Here is a 20,643-nt window from a genome sequence, read left to right on the forward strand (position 1 = left end):
ACCACTAACCTATCATTAACCTACCACTAACCTACCACTAACCTATCATTAACCTACCACTAACCTATCATTAACCTACCACTAACCTATCATTAACCTACCACTAACCTATCACTAACCTATCATTAACCTATCATTAACCTACCACTAACCTATCTTTAACCTACCACTAACCTATCACTAACCTATCATTAACCTATCATTAACCTACCACTAACCTATCACTAACCTATCATTAACCTATCATTAACCTACCACTAACCTATCATTAACCTACCACTAACCTATCATTAACCTACCACTAACCTACCACTAACCTATCACTAACCTATCATTAACCTATCATTAACCTACCACTAACCTATCATTAACCTACCACTAACCTACAAAAGAACCAGTCCTAGTCACCCATTCCTCTGAGGAGTTGGTGTCGGTCTCCGGGGGGCCTCTAGGGGGCAGCACCGGACTCGGGTGGGCGGAGTCTGCCGGAAATTCAGTGACGCACAGAAGAAGTCTCGCGCTCAGCTCCAATTAGCGTCCACGCCGATGGCTAAGCTAGTTAGCCGTAGCTTGTTAGCAGAGGAGGCGCTGTCCGGTGTGTCCACGGATCGCGGTACCGCGACCCGCAGGAAGACGTGTTTGAACCGAACCGGATGTCCTTCACGAGCCTGTTCAGCCAACTTCCTGCCGTCACGGGTGGTGGCGGGAGCCGCGGGCAGCCGGCGCCTCCGCGCGGGAACGACACCGGGAACGGGAAGAGGAAGTCCCGCGACCACCCGACGGGTCCTCCCGGAAAGGTGAGCGTGACCCCTGACCTTTCACCTTCGTTCCACCTGTGTACGGTTCACCTGTCTCATGTGACTGGCCTGTCTCACGTCTTTATATGTCAATTAGTGATTTAATTCACGTTAGTTTCATAACCTTTATCGGACCAAACAGAAGCTCCGTCATCATTAACATTATCATCTTTATCAATATCATTATCATCTTCATCATTATCAATATCATTATCATCATCATCATCAATATCATTAACATCTTTATCAATATCATTATCATCATCATCATTATCAATATCATTATCATCATCATCATTATCAATATCATTATCATCATCAATATCATTAACATCTTTATCAATATCATTATCATCGTCATCATTATCAATATCATTATCATCATCAATATCATTAACATCTTCATCACTATTATCATTATTATCATTATCAATATCATCTTCATCATTATTATCAATATCATTATCATCTTCATCATCATCATCATCGTGTTCAGTTCCGTCCCTGGACGTCCGGTTTTCTTTTTGTCCCCCTTTGACCCGGTTGGGTTCTGCTCAGGTTCCCAACTGAGAACGGACACTGAAACCAGTCTTGTGTCCGTCCCCCGTTAGACTGGTGTTGCTGCTTCCTGCCTCGATGCTCTGATGTCTTCTTAATCCACCCCCCCTCAGCGTTGGTGTGTCCGTCCACCAAACGTCTCCTCAAGCGTTCAGATAGAGGAAACACAAAGCACATGATGAACATGGGATGGATGGGATCACCTCTTTGTACACTGGATAAGATAGAAATACAAGTGAGAAGGCCAGTGTGAGTAAGACCACAGATCAAAGCACAACTTTGATCTATGAAAGTAGGTCAGGGTGAAATTTTGAATGGGGTGTCGCGGGATGTTGCAGTCTGTGACTGCCTCGTTCAAAGTGTGCTTTCCTTTCTTGGCACCGGGTCTGGCCTTCAGACCCAGCTGACCACAGTGATTAACCACGAGGAACGAGGGGTTACTGCATGTGCTTCCTCACCTCTTCATCTTTATCTTTTTCCCACAGAGACATTGTCCTGAAGACCGGACAAACAGACCTCCTGACGTGGGGGGCGACACCCAGGCCGTGAAGAGGCACAGCGGTCACTTCTCCCAAGACGCCGTTCCTGACCACAGCGGCGACAAAGGTCAGAGTGGGGGAAGTAGATGGAATGGGAGACGGCAGAAGAACCTCCAGCGGAGGGGGGGCGCTGCTACCAGAGGGGGCGCTGCTACCAGAGGGGGCGCTGCTACCAGAGGGGGCGCTGCTACCAGAGGGGGCGCTGCTACCAGAGGGGGCGCTGCTACCAGAGGGGGCGCTGCTACCAGAGGGGGCGCTGCTACCAGAGGGGGCGCTGCTACCAGAGGGGGAACCGCACGAAAACACAGGGGAGACAGGAACACTGGAAACCATCAAAAGGTAAGCCCAAGACTTGGCCGTGTCGGTTGGGATGGACCCCCCCTCGCCTACCAAACTGTTCTCTTTCCTTGTAGGACTTCAAGTCAACATTCATGACTCAGGAGTTTAAGGACCAGAATGCTTTGCTGGTGGATGGGCGGTTACTTTGTCGGCATTTCCTTTGGGGGCGGTGCATCAAGGCAGGTTTTGTTGTGTCGTCCTCTCCGCTGACGGTTTTAGCGACTTCCTCTCTGAAGGTTTTCCTTCCTGTCCGTTCAGGGTGACGACTGCCAGCTGGAACACGTCCACGGCTCCAACGATCTCCTCAAGGAACTGTGCAAGTTCTACGTCCAGGGGTGCTGCACGAAGGGAGCGCAATGCCCATACATGCACAATATCCTTCAGGTGATCAGCGTGAAGGTCAGGTCCTCCTGAGCGTGGTGAAGCTCCTCACAGCTTTGATGCTTCCTTAACCGCCTGAACAGTCGTTTCCTTGCAAGTTCTACCATCGAAAAGACGTATGTCAACAAGGACCAGATTGCAGGTTTTCCCACGAGCCCCTGAATGATGTGACGACTCGTCTGTTGGAGGAGGTGTGTGTGTGTCAGACCGCCATCATGGAGGTGTTCTTCAAATGCTGAACGGTACTTCGTTCCTCCCTGTAGGCCCTGAAACAAGACGAGGACCTCCATGAGGCCAGGAAAGACTCTGAGTCACTGGGACAGCCGGCCAAGACGGACGAGTCCCAAGACACCGACGGCACCGGGTCACCTGGGGTGTTCCTGCAGTCGCTCAGGTGCAGACGAGAACCTGTCGCTCCCATTCATCCAGGTGACCAGTCAGATTCATCCTTCATCTGGTGTTTGTGTTTCAGGCTCAACTTCTACAACAGCACAGACGTAACGACTGAGACCGGAGCCTCGTTGGGTTCGACTGGAGACGAGGTGGCGACGACACAAGGGTCAGAGGTCACCCAGCTTCAGAGCCTGGATCATGTGGAGCCGGTTTGCTATTCTGTTGAAGCAGTGCTTGGACACCAGCAGCCTGGTCCTTCAAAACCTCCAGGAACGACTCCAGGAACTCAATGTGCCCCGCCCTCTTACCCTGATTGCCCTTCTGACTCTGGAAAGCACAGCCGAGTTCCCTCCTGTGTTCTCACGTCTGCCCGGTCAGCAGGAAACACAACTCTTCCTTCTGCTGCACAAAATGTTCCCTACACCGCAAAAACAAAGCAGGAAGTGGTCACTGGTCCTCTGACGAGATCCCAAACCCTGAAGAAGGTCTCACATGTGGCTAACACCACCAATGACTCCAACACTATGTGGGAGAGCCCGTCATCCTTCCCAGCATGCACCAGTTTGAGCTCAAGGCCTGGGTCTCCCAGCAGGAATCCACCAGAACCTCTGCAGCCATCGGCGGATGACTGTAGAGCAGAAGACGCTCCGGTCCGACCCACAAACCTCGTTAGCTTAGCTTCACCGAGTCCGGCGGACCTGAGGCCGTCTGGTTCCTCTGTGGGTTCCTCAGCGTTTAGAGTTCAGTCCTCCTGTCCCTCCCCTGAGGAGAGACTGAGGAGTCCAGGTCGACCCGCAACCAGCGCCTGGCTCGGTCTGTTTGCTGCTCCGCTCCCTGGTATCAGGTCCAAGACGTCTCCTCCATCAGAACGCAGAGCTCCCAGCTGCTGCCCACACAGTACCGTCTGAAGGGTCACGACCCAGAGGCCTCCTGGGTCTGAGGGGTCACGACCCGGAGGCCTCCTGGTTCTGAGGGATGAACTTCACACTGGTGTGTTGTATCTCTGCTGGCCACCTGTACAGGTGCGTGTTCTGGTTCTATCAGTTCAGATCCAGTGTTCTGGTGTCTGAACCAGCAGACGTCTGATTCTATTGTTTTTCTGTGTCGTCTTTAAAAGTTTCTTTAATAGATATTAAAACACGTATGTGCAGCCTGTGACGTGGCGTAAAATGAGCTTCATTAAAACTCTTCTGACGTCAACACAAACATTCTTCCTCTTAGTTTTCAGCCACAAAAGTCAGTCGGTTTCAAATCAGCATCAGGATGTTTATTACACGTTTATTACAGAGACAACACAGCGGGACCCAACCCACAGGTAGCACCTAAGGCCCCTGAGTGGTGGGGTCACATTAGGCCGTTGAAGCAGACCTGGACATGAGGTGTTCAGAGGTCATTTGGGGTCATTCGGGGTCATCCGGACCAGCGGGACCGTCTCAGCCCTCCGACTCATCGGAGTCCTCCCCAGCCGGCGTTCTGGTGCCACTGTCTTCAAGAAGCGCCTCCTCTGAGGGCGGCTCGTGGTTGGTGGCGTCTGATTGGCTCACTGTTCCGTTGGTGGGGGCCAGGGCGCCGCTGGGGCGAGACCCCGATTCCTCCTGTTCTTGATAGAACTCCAGGGTTTTCCTCCTGAAGCAGCCCGACTGGAGACACAAGGTTGAGGAGCATCAGTACATTCTGTTCATTGATCACGTGACCTCAGGCGGTAGCGTGTAGCGTGTTCTATGACGGCTCACCTTCAACATGATGATGGTGATGAAGATCAGGATGAGGAAACCGATCCCAGCTCCTGTTAGAATGATCAGCAGTCGATCCGGGAGGAGCAGGAACTCCACCCGGACTTCAGCCTGTCCACAGAAGACCCCCCAGGATGAGTGTGTGTGTGTGTGTGTGTGTGTGTGTGTGTGTGTGTGTGTGTGTGTGTGTGTGTGTGTGTGTTGAAAGTACCGCTTTAAACGTTGGGTCGCCTTCTCTCCACGATCCAAACACAGAGGATTTCTCCTGCCGACAAACGGGAATCTTATGTTGTTAGTGAGTCTGACCAATGGGGAAGCAGGACAGTGAGGTCAAAGGTCACGCACCTGGTTTTTATGGGAGTCCAGCACGTAGTGCTGCTTGTTGTAGTCCACGTGCAGGAAGCTCTTAAACTGGACCTGTGCTCCGTCTCCGGTGTACCGCTTGAGGAAGGCGACGTTCTGGGGGCAGAGCGGGACAGGTGGGGGTGCGTTCACATTCAGATGTTGGTGTGGGACACCTCCAGTCGGGTTCTACCTACCGCTGCGTTCTCCTTCAGGTCCCTGAAGTGCACGTCTCCTGATAGGACGAACTCAGACACCGACTCTCTGTCCAGGATGAAGCTGTCACAGACGACCAGCCGGCAGTGTCTCTCTGGGGGGCAGTGCTGGAACAACGGTTCAGGTAAGGGTTAAAGGTCACCAACACCTCTGTCAGCATCTGAGACCATCTTCATGCTAACTTCCTTACTTCAGATGTCAGCTCGGTCACGGCTGCACATCTGGTCCGGTTCTGTGAACAGGAGGACCCAACATGAGGATCTGTGATTGGTTCACGGCAGCAGGAACCTACCTGGACCTACCTGCCCGACCCAGACTCCATAGTTCTTCATTTCAAAGCTGTGCTCCAGTCTGGTTGGGAAGAACAGGGACACGTTGACAGGAAAGGCCTTCAAGCCGGGGTTCTCCACCTGCAGGACGCAGCAGGACAATCTCACCTTCTGACAGTCTGACCAGTAGGTGGCGCTCTTCTCCTGCCCGTGTGGTCAATGCACAACTACATCATATAGCTGTTAGCTTAGCATGAGCTCTAGAACCAGGTCATCTGTCTCAAATCACCACTAACAATCAGCTGATCAACACTGGCTGGTGAATGGTCCCATGGGTGAACGGTCCTATAGTGAATGGTTCTATAGTGAACGGTCCAATGGGTGAACGGTTCTATAGTGAACCATCCTATAGTGAACGGTTCTATGGTGAATGGTTCTATAGTGAACGGTTCTACAGTGAACGGTCCTATAGTGAACGGTCATATAGTGAACGGTCCAATGGGTGAACGGTTCTATAGTGAACGGTCCTATAGTGAATGGTTCTATAGTGAACGGTCCAATGGGTGAACGGTTCTATAGTGAACGGTCCTATAGTGAATGGTTCTATAGTGAACGGTCCAATGGGTGAACGGTCCTATAGTGAACGGTCCTATAGTGAATGGTTCTATAGTGAACGGTCCAATGGGTGAACGGTCCTGTAGTGAATGGTTCTATAGTGAACGGTCCAATGGGTGAACGGTTCTATAGTGAACGGTTCTATAGTGAACGGTCCAATGGGTGAACGGTTCTATAGTGAATGGTTCTATAGTGAACGGTCCAATGGGTGAACGGTTCTATAGTGAATGGTTCTATAGTGAACGGTCCAATGGGTGAACGGTTCTATAGTGAATGGTTCTATAGTGAACGGTCCAATGGGTGAACGGTCCTGTAGTGAATGGTTCTATAGTGAACGGTCCAATGGGTGAACGGTTCTATAGTGAATGGTTCTATAGTGAACGGTCCAATGGGTGAACGGTTCTATAGTGAACGGTTCTATAGTGAACCGTCCTATAGTGAACGGTTCTATGGTGAATGGTTCTATAGTGAACGGTTCTACAGTGAACGGTCCTATAGTGAACGGTCATATAGTGAACGGTCCAATGGGTGAACGGTTCTATAGTGAACGGTCCTATAGTGAATGGTTCTATAGTGAACGGTCCAATGGGTGAACGGTTCTATAGTGAACGGTCCTATAGTGAATGGTTCTATAGTGAACGGTCCAATGGGTGAACGGTCCTATAGTGAACGGTCCTATAGTGAATGGTTCTATAGTGAACGGTCCAATGGGTGAACGGTTCTATAGTGAACGGTGCTATAGTGAACGGTTCTATGGTGAATGGTTCTATAGTGAACAGTGTATAGTGAACGGTTCTATAGTGAACGGTCCTATAGTGAACGGTTCTATGGTGAATGGTTCTATAGTGAACAGTGTATAGTGAACGGTTCTATGGTGAATGGTTCTATAGTGAACAGTGTATAGTGAACGGTTCTATAGTGAACGGTCCTATAGTGAACGGTCCCGTGGGTGAACGGTTCTATAGTGAACTGTTCTATAGTGAACAGTCCAATGGGTGAACGGTCCTATAGTGAACGGTCCTATAGTGAACGGTTCTATAGTGAACAGTCCAATGGGTGAACGGTTCTATAGTGAACGGTCCTATAGTGAACAGTTCAATGGCTGAACGGTTCTATAGTGAACAGTCCTATAGTGAACGGTCCTATAGTGAACGGTTCTATAGTGAACAGTCCAATGGGTGAACGGTCCTATAGTGAACGGTCCTATAGTGAACGGTCCTATAGTGAACGGTTCTATAGTGAACAGTCCTATAGTGAACGGTCCTATAGTGAACGGTTCTATAGTGAACAGTCCAATGGGTGAACGGTCCTATAGTGAACGGTCCTATAGTGAACGGTTCTATAGTGAACAGTCCAATGGGTGAACGGTCCTATAGTGAACGGTTCTATGGGTGAACGGTTCTATAGTGGACAGTCCTATAGTGAACGGTTCTATAGTGAACAGTCCTATAGTGAACAGTCTAATGGGTGAACGGTTCTATAGTGAACGGTCCTATAGTGAACAGTTCAATGGCTGAACGGTTCTATAGTTAACAGTCCAATGGGTGAACGGTCCTATAGTGAACGGTTCTATAGTGAACAGTCCAATGGCTGAACGGTTCTATAGTGAACATTCCTATAGTGAACAGTCCTATAGTGAATGGTCCTGGTACAACAAGAAGGTGCCGCACCTTAAATATGGCCACAAGCTTTTTAGGTGCAGCGTCCTCCGATGTGAAGTTCAGGTAGGAGACGGTTCCCTGCCTCCTGAAGTGAACACATGTTCATGACATCATCACTGAACACAGGAAACTCATTCATGACATCATCACTGAACACAGGAAACTCATTCATGACATCATCACTAAACACAGGAAACTCATTCATGACATCATCACTGAACACACACACTGCCTACTCACACCGTCACCACCAGCTTGATCTCAAACTGCACTGGGATGCCCCTGGTCAGGGAACGGGTCCTGGTGGAGTTGTTGTTATCACTGAGGACGTAGGAAACGTTTCTCCTTAAAGCTACCTGTAAACATCAAACTGGTTTGAGACGCAGTGACAAACTGGTTCCTCTCTCACCTGTTTCCAGTGACGGTGATCCACGCGGCCTCGTTCCACGCGTAGTTTGTGGTGGTCAGGAAACCGATTTTAAAAGTTGCCTTCACAGGAAAAAGGAAAATTAGGGTCCCGTGCCAGACTAAAACTGTAAAGGTCAAAGGTCAGAGCTGGTTTGTGAACTCTTCCGTGATAAACGGACTCACGACGGATCTGCTGCGATACACCGGGAGGCTGACGCCACACACGGTCCGGTCCAGGACGCCTGGGAGGTCCTGACAGGCGTGGAGCGTCGGCCGCGTGGCCTGATGGAAAAAAAACACCAACGCTTTCAGGTAGAACTCACCTGTTTGCCTGCCTGTTTACCTGTCTGTCTGTCTAGCTGTCTGTCTGTCTATCTGCTCCACCTGTCTCTCTAACTTTGGCCGTGGCCTCCCTTGGGGCGGTTCTTTTGGCTGACCTCTGTCAGGGTCATCCTGGAGAAGGACAGTCCTGGGGGGTGGTCCACTGATAGGCTGGTGTTGTAGGAGTCGTCGCCGTGATTGGACAGCGTTACAGTCAGGTTCAGGTAGTTGTCCTCTGCCACCAATAACGTTGAGGTCCTGAGAGAGACAGGAAGTGTGAGCCGCTGACGTATGACCTCACATACTGTCTCTATCAGGTGTACCTACGTGAAGTTAAAGTCCACCTCCAGCTCTGCAACACAGGTGTCATTCTTCATGCACTGCTTTTCAAAAGGTACCTGAAATGAAAGAAATCTTTTTAGATGATATATGAAAGGAAGAAAAGAAATGAGACATACTAACACAAGAGACAAAATGCAGGTTTGCAGGACGGATTTGGTGTTAATGTTTAAGACTGGCTGAGTTACGAGGTCACAAGAAAAGAACATTAGTTCCAGCCATCCATCTGTGTGGTTGCAGACCAGCATGATGCCCTAGGGTCAGGTGAGAACTGTTCAGGTGCTGCTAGACTGCTAGAAACTGGGCCCTGCAGGTGAGGAGAGAAGCTGTCTGACATAGCACTGTCTGCAGTACTGATCCGAACTCCGACCACCTGGAGAGGACAAGAGTTAACCTCAGCGCAAACGAGAGAGTGAAGTTCTGGTACATCCAAAGATATGGAAGTCAGGAGCAGAGATTGGGCGTTAACCCAATGCACGCAGACTTCAGTGTTTTTCATTTCGTAGACATTTAAGACTCAAGAAATCCAACAGTGTGTGGATCACATAGTCTGGTTCTGGAGTCTGACTTCTGATTCTGATTCCACCTCAATGTTATCCCTCAGTGTTTCAGTCTGGACCTGCTCAAAAAGCATGGAGAAGGTACAAGCTAGGTCCCAGGACTACCGGCTGGGAAGACTGGCTCTTCAACTGTTTCATCGTTCCAGGTCAAAGCAGATCACCAACCTGCATGAGGGGCCATGACACGGGAAATGACATGTCCACTGTCACGAGGGCAGAGTCCACCGGTGTTCCTCTGGCAGCAAATTGACCGTAACAGAACAGGTGATGATCTTTTCTAACCTTCATTTTAGCAGGTGAGTCAGTTGCGGACATTTCTTATTTACAGTGTGAGACTCTGGAGGCAAGTAAGGGAAGTGTCCTGGTTCATGACAAGAATGACAAGGTAGGTGAACTGGGATAGAGCTGGACTTGATCTGCCCCGCTGTGACGGCTCGAGCGGACATCTGTATGGACTGACCAGTAAGCAACGTCTGTGTGGATCATGGGAGAGATGATGAAAGAGATTTGGGATCTGGTGCTGGAATGGTACCAGCTTTGAGTAAGGCTGTCTGTTTCGTATATTTCACCCACCTGTAATGACCAAGTGTGCCAAAGATAAATGAACAATCGTTCTGACCAGAAGCCCACTTTGACACGGATCCCTTTCTTCAGCTCAAACACAAAGTACAGTGATACCTCTGTACTCGACCGCCTCTATACTCGACCAAATCGGTGCTCGACCAAAAAATTCGAGTAGAAAATGTATCGGACCCCGAACAGATTTTCGGTACTCGACTAGCCGAGTCGACCCGAACGCACTCCTCGGCTGCGCTCCTCGGCCAGCGGGTAAGCGTCAGTTCGACTCAGACCGCCAGCGGAGTAACACGTACGCAAATTACGTACGCAAAGACGTACGGAAATTATAGCAAAATATGAAAGTGGTGTACGAGCCATTTCCACTATGTTGAAGTAGAAGCAACTGACAATGGACAGGTTCCTTCTTAAAGAAAAGAGGAAGGCTACTGCCCAGCCAGATTCACCTCCACGGAAGAGAGAGAGAAGGGAGAAAACCCCTGGAGGCGCGTTACCTAGCGTCATCATGGAAGGGATTCCCCTTCCATGATGACGCTAGTGCCATCAACCGCTCTCTAAAACGTAAAGTAAATTATACAAAATGCTTTATAATGCTTTATCTTTATCATGTACTGCTTGTGCACATTTACGTATTCATTGTTGTTTAGATACACGTTCTTATAATATTTTAGGTATTTTTCTAAATGGTAAGAACGGATTAAAATACTTTCCATTATTTCTTATGGGAAAATTGGTTTCGGTGGTCGAACAAATCGGTGCTCGACCACCACCTCAGAACGGATTATGGTCGAGTACAGAGGTATCACTGTACTAGAAACTTACAAAAAGAGAAAACCAGTTAGGATGTGAGTCCAAGTGAGCTCCTGAAGCCTGCACCTGCCTGGCCTACCTCCACCACAGCCTGCCGTCTGCTGTCCACGTTCAGGACGGCCGCTGCCCTCTCACTGCCATCCTGGGAGAAGTTGACCTTGATGACGATGGGGGATAACGTGTCTTTGACACAGTTCTGTCCAACACAGAGACACGACAGCTGAGACGTTCCGTCAACTTGAACCTAGAGGACAGAACTCTGAACCAGAACACTGAACCTGAACATAGAACTCTGAACTGGGTATCACAAATATTCAGAACAGGAAGCACCTTTTCCTGTGTTTTTTTGATCCCTTCACTGTCTGTGTGCTCCAGACAGTGCAGGGAACAAAAGACACTGTCTGCTCTACCTGTCTTTCAACCTGTCTTTCAACATTTCATCATTGAAAGACGGGTATTGAGGTCTACTCCCCCCACTGTGGGGCAGTAGACCTCAACACATTTGTGTTGTGTTGTCACACAGGTGACACAGAGGCGACATAGCTGACAGCAGGTCATTAAGTCCTACCTGGATGTAGAGGGTGTGGTTGGAGCAGGTGCTTCTACTCCGTAGCTCCTGGGCAGCAGTAACAATCCTGGCTTTGTGGTCAGTCTGACTGAAGAACCCTCGATGGGTTTGTCTCATGGGATCAACGTTCAGCATGTAGGAGATACTCAGTCCAGAGCTCAGGACGTCTGCACAGACACACAGATGGGCCAGGGTCAGGGCGGGGTTAAGGCTAGGTTTAGGGTAAAGGCAAAGGGTTATGGTTAGGGTTAGTGGTTAATGTTATTGGGTTCTGGTTAAGGTTTGTTTAAGGTAGAGGTAAAGGGTTAGAGTTAGGGATTAGGGTTAGTGGTTAATGTTATAGGGTTAGGGGTTAGGAGTCGGAGTTAGGGATTAGGATTAGGGTTAGGGTTAACGTCAGGTGTAAGGTTAGGGTCAGAGTCAAGTCTAAGGTTGGGTTCACCTGCTTGACTCTGGGTCCTCTCTCGCACTTCAAAGCAGGTAGTTAATGTCACCGCTGGTAAATTTCTACCTGTGTTTCCCAGACAGTCAATCTTGTCAGTACTAATCTGTTGGGGTTGAAAGGACAGCTGGACCCACACGCTGAAGACCGGTCTGGACCTGAAAGACGTTCATCAACTCAGTTAAAAACAAATATCTGCAACATACTATTTTTTTCTGCAGGGTAATCGTCTATAGGAGTAAAGTAAAAACAACAGTGCGTGATTGATTTTCCTCCTCTTTGCTCAACCTTGACTGGATCGTATGGGTCACATATCATCACACCTGGCTGCACGCACCTCCGTTCACTGGGCTGTACCTGGTGCCTGCTTTCAGAATCCCCTTTTTTTCAGTTTATTAAATCATTACTGAATGGATGAATGAAACATTTGACATGTTGTGCCTTATTTACTATGGGATGTGCTGTGCTGGCGTCCCTTATCTGTGATAGTCTATGTTGATGAAGCTCCGCCGGTGAATCATCTCTGGTGAACATTCATCATGTACCATGAAGAGCAAACGACGAGTTGATTGGTTCAGAAACAGGTTTCCATTGGTGGACACAGTATTTATACCTCAAGACAACAGCCATGCCCTTTGACCCCATTACAATATCAGGGAGTCCATCCTGCCCGAGGTCGATGCCCCCATCAATGGCTTGGCCAAAGAATCTCAGCTCCGGAGAAATTTCCCGTCCTGTGATTCTCTGGATAATAATAAAAATAAATAACCAATAAACAATAAGCAAACAAGACAGAATGAACCCATGAGGGCCTGACTCTACACAGACATGTGGTGTTTCAACAGGGGTGACCCTCGTTTGGCGCCGACCGGCAGCCTCTAGTCAGAACCTGGTGTGGGTTTTCTCCGCCTTACCTGACTGAAGGTGCTGCGTACCCCTTGCTCTCTGGCCCCCAGGAACACGTACACCGCCCCCCTGCCCTCGTCCTCAAGGGGTGCTCCAACAGCAACATCTCGAAGCTCATCCCCGTTTACGTCGGCCATAGTGGATATGCTGGTGCCAAATCTCCCCATGGATGGAACAGTCACCTTCAGTTCACGCCTCAGTTTAATCTGTGCAGAGAAGAAATGGGTCGGTCCTGTCCCCGAGACCCCCTGATGGCTCAAATGTTGGTTGGATCCCACCTCCTCAGTCACTCTGTAGACATAGACCTGGCCTTCCCGTCGGTCCTGAGGCCAGTAATACAGCGGCGCCCCCACCAGCAGGAAGTCAGTGTTGCCGTCCCAGTTGACATCTAGTGCACACAGCTCTGCACCGAAGTACGAACCGATCTGAAATGTTCACAACATTCAGTGCAGAAGAAGCAGAAGTTCAAGGAAGTTCTGCGGCTTCCTGTCCTGCAACCACAGACGGAGCGCTGTGACATTCAGCATTTCCCATCACTGAATGCAAAACCATGAAGATCGAGGTGAAGCTCGACTTGTGACTAAAATGAGTTCTTTTCTCAGCAGGTGTGAATGTGAAGCAAGAAAAGGAACAGAACAACTTTCACGAGCGAAGGCAGCGGCAGCGTTTTACACCCACCTGATCCCCATCCTGTCTGTCAGCCACCGTCCACGCCCCCCCCTCAGGATGGAAAACGACCACCCGTCCTGTGTGCTCAAACCGGGGAGCTCCAGAGAAATACAGACGGGTCTGATTCTTCTGTCCAGCCGCAGTAGAATACCCTGCAGCACCACAGCATCACGTTCAGGTGGCTGAAAGCCATTAGAACAGCCCCCGACCCCCTACCCTCATAGGACATACCCGTACAATATTAGAGGTTACAGTGCGCCCTTGTGCATCAACTCTCGCAACTTCACCTCATCACAATTTTTGGTAGGCAGTCATGTGATACCATACACGCATCCTATTGGCTGACATCCTGAAGTGCGTTACGTTCTGTGAGTCTCAGACTTCCGTGAGACACAAAGTGCTTCAAACAGTCTATCAGAGTGTTTTAAAGGTGATACAGATAGAAGGTGGTTTAATATCAATTACTGTAAATTACCGTAACTAATAGAGATAAATAATTTGTCGCTATATCGCAGAAATTGTTGCAAATCGCATGTGGTTCCTTTAACACGTTAACCATGAGGAACGGGGGCGCACTGTAGATGATTTTTTTTGGAGTTGGTATACTGTACTAATCCCCAAAGGGAAATTAAGAGCACACGAGTTTTTTCGAACAAACCCATGCATATATGTTTGTATACAGGGACCCTGTAACACACAAAAACACACACATGCACGCATGCAGGGGGAGGTGGAGTGGCGGGCAGCTCCTACATGGTGCGCATCAAATGAGCAACTTGTAAAGGGGGACGGCGCCTTGCTCAAGGGCGCCTCAACAGTGCTCGGGAAGTAAGCTGATACCTCTCACTGTCAGCTCACACTCCAGGCAGCTGGGCAGGAGCAGGAATCAAACTGCCAACCTTAGAACATTGGACGACCCGCTCTACCGCCCTGCCGCTTTACCACTGAGCTACTGTCGCCCCCTAATATTATGTTGATATAATATCTAAACAGATGTTCCTTTCTTTTGACACTCAGTACCCATATATGAGTCCATCTTCATTTCTGGATCTGTGATCTGAGTCTGTTTGTGTTGACGAATCTCTTGGAGAGACCCTCTCCAGCCGTTGGACCCCACGGCGCCCAGAATCAGGGTGTCCTGTGGAGACAAGTTGGAACTGGAGCGGTGCCGGTGAAACGGACTCATGGCGTCACAGCAGGGAGGCGGTCGTTGGATCCGCTGTCCTACTGTTTCCATCATTTTTACTCACCTTGTAAAACGCGGTACTGAACCCCGCCTGCGACATTTCATTGGTCATGTCTCCAGCCTGAGCCACTTTGAAGCCTAGGACACATGTGAAGATGTGAGGCCGGGACATCATATCTTCCTCCATGACTGCACAGGTAGGTTGATCATGAAAAACCAAGAAGATCACCTTCAATTGTGAAAATCTTTTTTTGGAGGTTTTCCAGTATTCCAGTCAGTCCATCATAGTCCTGAATCTTGAAGACATTTTTTTCTTTTGGCTCTGAAGCGATGTCACTGAACATCTCCAGCTTAGCATCTTTGACCTGAAACCAAACGCCACCTGAGATCAGCATGATGTCTGACTGGAATGGATCACACTCGTTATAATGGGCCTTCAGTGGCTGAGGGTGTAGGAGCATAGGGTTGGTGGTTTGATCCCCAGTTGTTTGCTGGGTGTGATTGGGGTGCCGACTCCTCAGGTAGGAGAACAAAACAGTACAACACTTGCAGCATTGTGATATGTGTATGAAAACTAAAGCCTCTTGTCTATTTCAGCTGAACACTAAATATAAAGCCTTCCCACGTTGGCAAAAGCATGTCTGAATGTTCAGTCAAAGAAAGAACATCCTCTGGGCTGCAAGCTACGGGGTCGCCTTAGCTAAAAGAAGTAACGAGCAGAGATCTACCAACTGACAAGGCTTACCCCGATGACAACACGGATGATGTTTCTGTCGTTGTAGCGTTTGATAACGCCAGAGCTGTCTAAGTCACTGGGCTCTCCATCGGTGATCAGGATGAGAACCCGAGTTGCATCGGAAGACGCGCCTGCTCCCGGGTTTTCAAGGATTTCCTCCCTGAAACAGCGGTGGCACATGTAAGGCTCCCAATCGTACGGTTCTTCTTACGCTAATGGTGTCCACAGCGGTGTGTCATCAGCTTACAACACAAAGGTGAGTGCTTTGTGTGTGTTGGTCAGGGTTCTCATGTGGGTTTCAGCGTCTAGTTTAGCAAGAGCTCTGCCAGCCTGGTAATCATTGAAGTCAAAGACCTTGTGGTAGTTTGTGGAGAACTGAACCGCTGCAAACTGAACAGGAAACAGACTCCATGTGTAATACAGTCCATCAATGCTGTGAGTCCCGTGACGCTGCACTGACCTTGATCGATGTGTTCTGAAGGCTCCTCATTATATCCACAATGAAAGCTTTATTCTTGTTGAATTCTGCTTCGGTCATACTCCCCGAGCCATCAAACAGAAACACCAGGTCCACGCTCTTCTTGGTGCACTCTGAAGGAAACCAGAGTGAAGGTTTGGGAAGACTATTTAGGTTCATGAAGGACCACGCGGTGGGAACGGGTTTGGCCTTACCCTGGAATAAAGGCGTGGACCAGGAGATGGACTCCAGGGTGTGCGTTAGCTCGAAACACACACTGTTCAGATAGGAGTTGTCATTACACTCGTGGACCACACTGGGACTGCAAACCTGGACCCAAAACCCACACTGAGTCCAGTGAACAGCTTCACAGGTGTTAAAGGGACCGTCAGTGCCATGGGATGTTCTTACCCTGAACCGGGAGCGGACCGGGTCCTCAGCCATCGACAGCCCAAAGTGTCTGATCGGTATTGATGAGTTTCTTTGGGAAATTTCTGAAAGAGATGATTTGATGGTAACTATTAAGGCTTTCAAGCTAAATGCTTCCATTCAGAAATTTTCCTTTTTAAATTTGTATTATTAACTTCAGGTACTGTTCCGTACTGTACCTCCAGGGTTGAAGCACTTGATGGGCTGGGATTCGCCAGGTTTGCATACGCCCCCAGATCCATTTAAGAGAGGTGCAGTAACCAGTATCCTGTCAATGAGGTTAGCATGATAGCAGGAAGTTGAAGCCAGCTGTGCTTGGGCTGGGAGGAGCATTAGTTTTAGGTAACAGAGAAGTTTTCTGCTGTAAAGGATAAACTACAAAGTGTTTCAACCCGTGACCTGGATGTTCCCGCCCGTCAGACCCACTTCCTGCCGCGTCGGCATGGTAACACACTGGAAATCCCAACCACACTGAGTTCACTCACAGTCCTGGTAGGCTAGTCCACTCTGGTCCTTTCAGATCCAGTTCCAACCATTGTTCAATAAGTCCTTGTTAACCCCTCCTTTCCTCTTGTCTTCTGAGTTCTGCATTTTTGGTTCAATTCCCATTGAGCTCCTCATATGAGAGCAGAAAACAAAGTTCCCAGCAGCATCTTTACTCCAAGCACCCTCGGAGCAGAAGCTCTGCTTCACCACCAACTCAGACAGAGTCCACCAGCTCCACGGAGGCCCACACCCACCTCAGCACCTCCACCTGGCCTCAGCACCAGAGACTCCCCCCAACCCCAAACTAGTTACATACACCCTCAGGGTCTTGTCTTCTGATCCATTACTAGATCTTTCTTCAGAGGAAGCTGAAGATGAAAAACAACTCTAACCAGTGATTATGATCAAAATGAATCTCACAAATGTGTCTGGACATCCTGACCATGGGGGAAACTGGAGTATGGCAGGACTTCAGCCTCTGGCTGCTCTGCATTGCAGTGTTTCACATCTGCTCCTCTTCTTGTCTTCCTCACGTCCCTAAAGACTTCCATTGCTCTCTGGACCTCCACTTCTCCCCGGGCGAACCAGTCTCCCATTCCCCGTAGCGTCAACCTCGGAGCCTCTGCAGAACACCACACCATTCGCTAGCTAGATCTCACCAATGCTGTCAGGATCCCATCTGGACCAGAGAGGAAGATGAGTGGACGACGGCCTTTAGCTCTACACTAAAGCGCTCTGATTGGCTGGTCATGTCTATGGCCCTACTGAGACCCCCACCGCTTTCCAGGCCTTGGCAAGAGACTGCCGAAACCCTTTTGTCCTTGTCTACCTGGACAATATGTTCTCTCTTCCCGGAGTCTGGAGGAGCATGTTTGGCATGACATCTCTTGTCAGGCACGTTGGTCAATTTTTCTGATGGCCCAGGTTGTTGGATCATGAACCCAGACAGCACAATGTGGCTGAAACGTCTGCCAGACCTGACCACCGTCCTGCGTGGTAGCAGCTGAGACGGCAGCAACCTCATCCTGATTGGGCACAATCGGCCATGGTCACACACTGCAATGGACTTTGCCACTGGCTTCCCTTATCCTCACCATAGTTTAGGGCTTCTCTAAAATCCATTTGCACGTGTCACAACTTAAACCAGCCAGTCTCAGATTTGTCCAATCTGGTCAGTGACCTCTACACCCTGGAAACCCGTTAAAACCAAACCCTTCTTCAACGCGTCTGCCTCTGACCCCTGTATTTTAGTGTCTTCTTCTTTTCCTTTCGGCTTTTCCCTTCAGGGGTCGCCACAGCGAATCAATTTCCTCCATCTAACCCTGTCCCTTTGAATCCTCTTCTCTCACACCAACTACCTTCATGTCTTCCCTCATTACATCCATAAACCTCCTCTTTGGTCTTCCTCTAGGCCTCCTGCCTGGCAGTTCAGAACTCAGCATCCTTCTACCAATATATTCACTATCTCTCCTCTGGACATGTCCAAACCATCTCAGTCTGGCCTCTCTGACTTTATCTCCAGAACCTCTAACATGTGCTGTCCCTCTGATGTACTCATTCCTGATCCTATCCATCCTGGTCACTCCCAGAGAGAACCTCAGCATCTTCATCTCTGCTACCTCCAGTTCTGTCTCCTGTCTTTTCCTCAGTGACACTGTCTCTAGACCAAACAACATCGCTGGTCTCACCACAGTTTTGTACACCTTTCCTTTCATTTTAGCTGAAACTCTTCTATCACACATCACACCTGACACTTTCCTCCACCCGTTCCATCCTGCCTGGACACGCTTCTTCACCTCTTTTCCACACTCTCCATTGCTCTGGACTGTTCACCCTAAGTACTTCAAATCCTCCACCTTCTTGATCTCTTCTCCCTGTAACTTACCCCTTATTTGTGCCAGACATGAACTGAAGCACTTTGTAACCAAAGAAGTCTTTTCGTTCACCAGGATATAAACGAGGATCTGCTGTCTCAATGTTGAAGCCCAAAGAAACTGGGATGGCTGCAATTTGGGAAAAGAGTTCAGTGAGTTTAGTTTAGTGAGCTTTGATGTCAACAGGTGGAAAGTGTTGGAACTGGTCCCGAACACTTCATCAGCAGTAAAATACACACACACACACACACACACACTGCTGAAGACGCTGTTCAGTGACCACCGTGGTTGTCTTGAGTCATTACGTGTAGGTCTGACCAGTCAACCCCCAAGTGGAAGACCACCTTTGACCAGAGTACCAAAGGTGGTCCTCCCCAGGGAGCACTGGTACACTTCTCAGAGTACCAGTACTCCCCGGGGGAGTCACACACTTCTTATATCCACTAGTTAATGACAGCATTTTATTGGACCGGTGGAGACTAATAGTAATCATAATGGGATACTGTGTGAGCATGATCAGCACTCCTGATGGCGACACAAAGGAGTCACTAGTCTAGTTTTTCACTTGCAAACCTGCGTGGGTGGACACTGAGGACACACCCTCCGACCACTTCACCCACAGGAGTTAGCACATAGTTTGCACAATGAGTTAGCACAACGAGTTAGCACACCTTCACAGGTGAGTCGGCCTTCATCGCCGCCGAACAAGATCCCTGCTCTTTTACTGTATTTGTCTCCGTTTGAGGGATGATTGTGTCATTTGATGTTTCTATAGATTCACTGTGGAATCACTGTTTTGACTGTGTTGGAGCCACACTGAACACAGCGTTGTGTTCAGCAGGTGTGGGACTGGCTGAGGAAAGACTTGATGGATTTGGGTTGCAGGTCTTTGAATGCATGAACGGTTCTGGACGGTTGAAGCCCTGAAACCGTCTCTTACATCCCATTGAGGAGCTGTGGCCGGTTCTTCTTACTGACGTGATGATTAGTGTCTGTACTCACACTGGGTAGTACAGACACTGAGTCAGAAACATTTTCACGACAGGTCTTGAGCTTCTGGAAAAGCTGTACTTTTAAAGTGGATGCTGCTTCAAGTTATTTTAGAAAATACATTTAAGTCTTTAGAGGTAGCGCGTCTTTTCAAACTATTTCCTGTTGACTTTGGATCATCTGACAGCATTGCAGCCCCCCCACCCCCCCACACACACATATGAAGGACCGTTCCATTAACATCATAAACTAATGAGTAGATCTTACCCAAAGCCACGGCGCAAAGGAACACGATGCAGCGCTCCTCGTCCATCTCTCCTGGTCTCTCACAACCGGTCCGCCTCGGCTGTGAGGCAACACTTCCTGTTTCTCTACGAGGGCGTTTCCGTACCAGGTGGTTTCACACTTCTCTATTTCACTAGTTTTTCTCTTGTGCTTCATCTTCTCATTGGGGATCCGCAACAAAATTTATTTATTTTCCTAAATACTGCAGAATGAAGACGACAGCTTCAACCCTCTCTAAAAATAGGATTTAAAGGTCTGTTGTTAAATCACAGTTGTTCAAAAACTACTCAGGGTTTGAACCCATGACCTTCTTGCTGTGAGTCTTGGAACGCAGCGCTGACAGCCAGTCTATTGGCTGACAGCCAATAAATTGTGCATATGATGTCACATGCCTACCTACTAAAAATTCACAATGCAGTGAAGCCGTGCATCTTGAAGCGTGAACAAGCGAGGGATTACTGTACTTCGTTTCCACCCAACCAGTCAAGGCAGATGACCACCTTCTAGAGTCTGGCTCCGCCCTCCAGAGTATGGGTCCTGCCCAGAGTTTCTTCCTCAATGGGGGACTTTTTCCCCGCTGCACTCTCTTCTGTTCTGGAGGTTGTGTTGGGTTTGTCTGTCTGTTAATGTCTGCTGATGTGATCTAGTGCTGTATAAATAAAGTTTGATTGATAGATACATCACGACCCTTTTAATATTGAAGGACCACAAATACAGGACATCCATTCACTTGAGACGTCTGCAGCCATTCTTGTACT

The 20,643-nt window shown here is 48.9% G+C and overlaps 2 protein-coding genes across 3 annotated transcripts; one reads left to right on the plus strand and one right to left on the minus strand.

The window, feature by feature from the left end:
* Positions 1–321: 321 nt before the first annotated feature.
* LOC137600045 (uncharacterized) lies at positions 322–4,145 on the plus strand. The gene is made up of 7 exons (XM_068321401.1): positions 322–797; positions 1,841–2,233; positions 2,308–2,412; positions 2,492–2,606; positions 2,696–2,805; positions 2,878–3,008; positions 3,087–4,145. Exons 1-7 carry the CDS (start codon positions 654–656, stop codon positions 3,913–3,915), a joined length of 1,827 nt encoding a protein of 608 aa, XP_068177502.1. The 5' UTR covers positions 322–653; the 3' UTR covers positions 3,916–4,145.
* A 117-nt stretch (positions 4,146–4,262) lies between these two features.
* On the minus strand, positions 4,263–20,027 carry zmp:0000001082 (integrin alpha-D). Of its 2 annotated transcripts, none has more exons than XM_068321371.1 (31): positions 19,868–20,027; positions 18,622–18,739; positions 16,430–16,518; positions 16,233–16,315; positions 16,037–16,151; positions 15,825–15,955; positions 15,612–15,754; positions 15,374–15,524; positions 14,858–14,993; positions 14,693–14,766; positions 14,463–14,580; positions 13,452–13,594; positions 13,052–13,198; positions 12,782–12,979; positions 12,481–12,611; positions 11,868–12,025; positions 11,426–11,592; positions 10,928–11,053; positions 8,900–8,970; positions 8,689–8,830; positions 8,435–8,533; positions 8,253–8,332; positions 8,084–8,164; positions 7,853–7,928; positions 5,601–5,708; positions 5,489–5,530; positions 5,280–5,405; positions 5,086–5,199; positions 4,952–5,005; positions 4,741–4,851; positions 4,263–4,647 (listed from the first exon to the last, which is right to left on the minus strand). In XM_068321371.1, exons 1-31 carry the CDS (start codon positions 19,911–19,913, stop codon positions 4,441–4,443), a joined length of 3,585 nt encoding a protein of 1,194 aa, XP_068177472.1. In that variant the 5' UTR covers positions 19,914–20,027; the 3' UTR covers positions 4,263–4,440. The 2 variants fall into 2 exon arrangements, with proteins under 2 accessions (XP_068177472.1, XP_068177473.1); XM_068321372.1 differs by having other exon boundaries at positions 4,264–4,647; positions 10,937–11,053.
* Positions 20,028–20,643: the final 616 nt, after the last annotated feature.

Source organism: Antennarius striatus, chromosome 8 (genome assembly GCF_040054535.1).
Source record: "Antennarius striatus isolate MH-2024 chromosome 8, ASM4005453v1, whole genome shotgun sequence".
In the NCBI taxonomy this organism is placed as follows: domain Eukaryota; kingdom Metazoa; phylum Chordata; class Actinopteri; order Lophiiformes; family Antennariidae; genus Antennarius; species Antennarius striatus.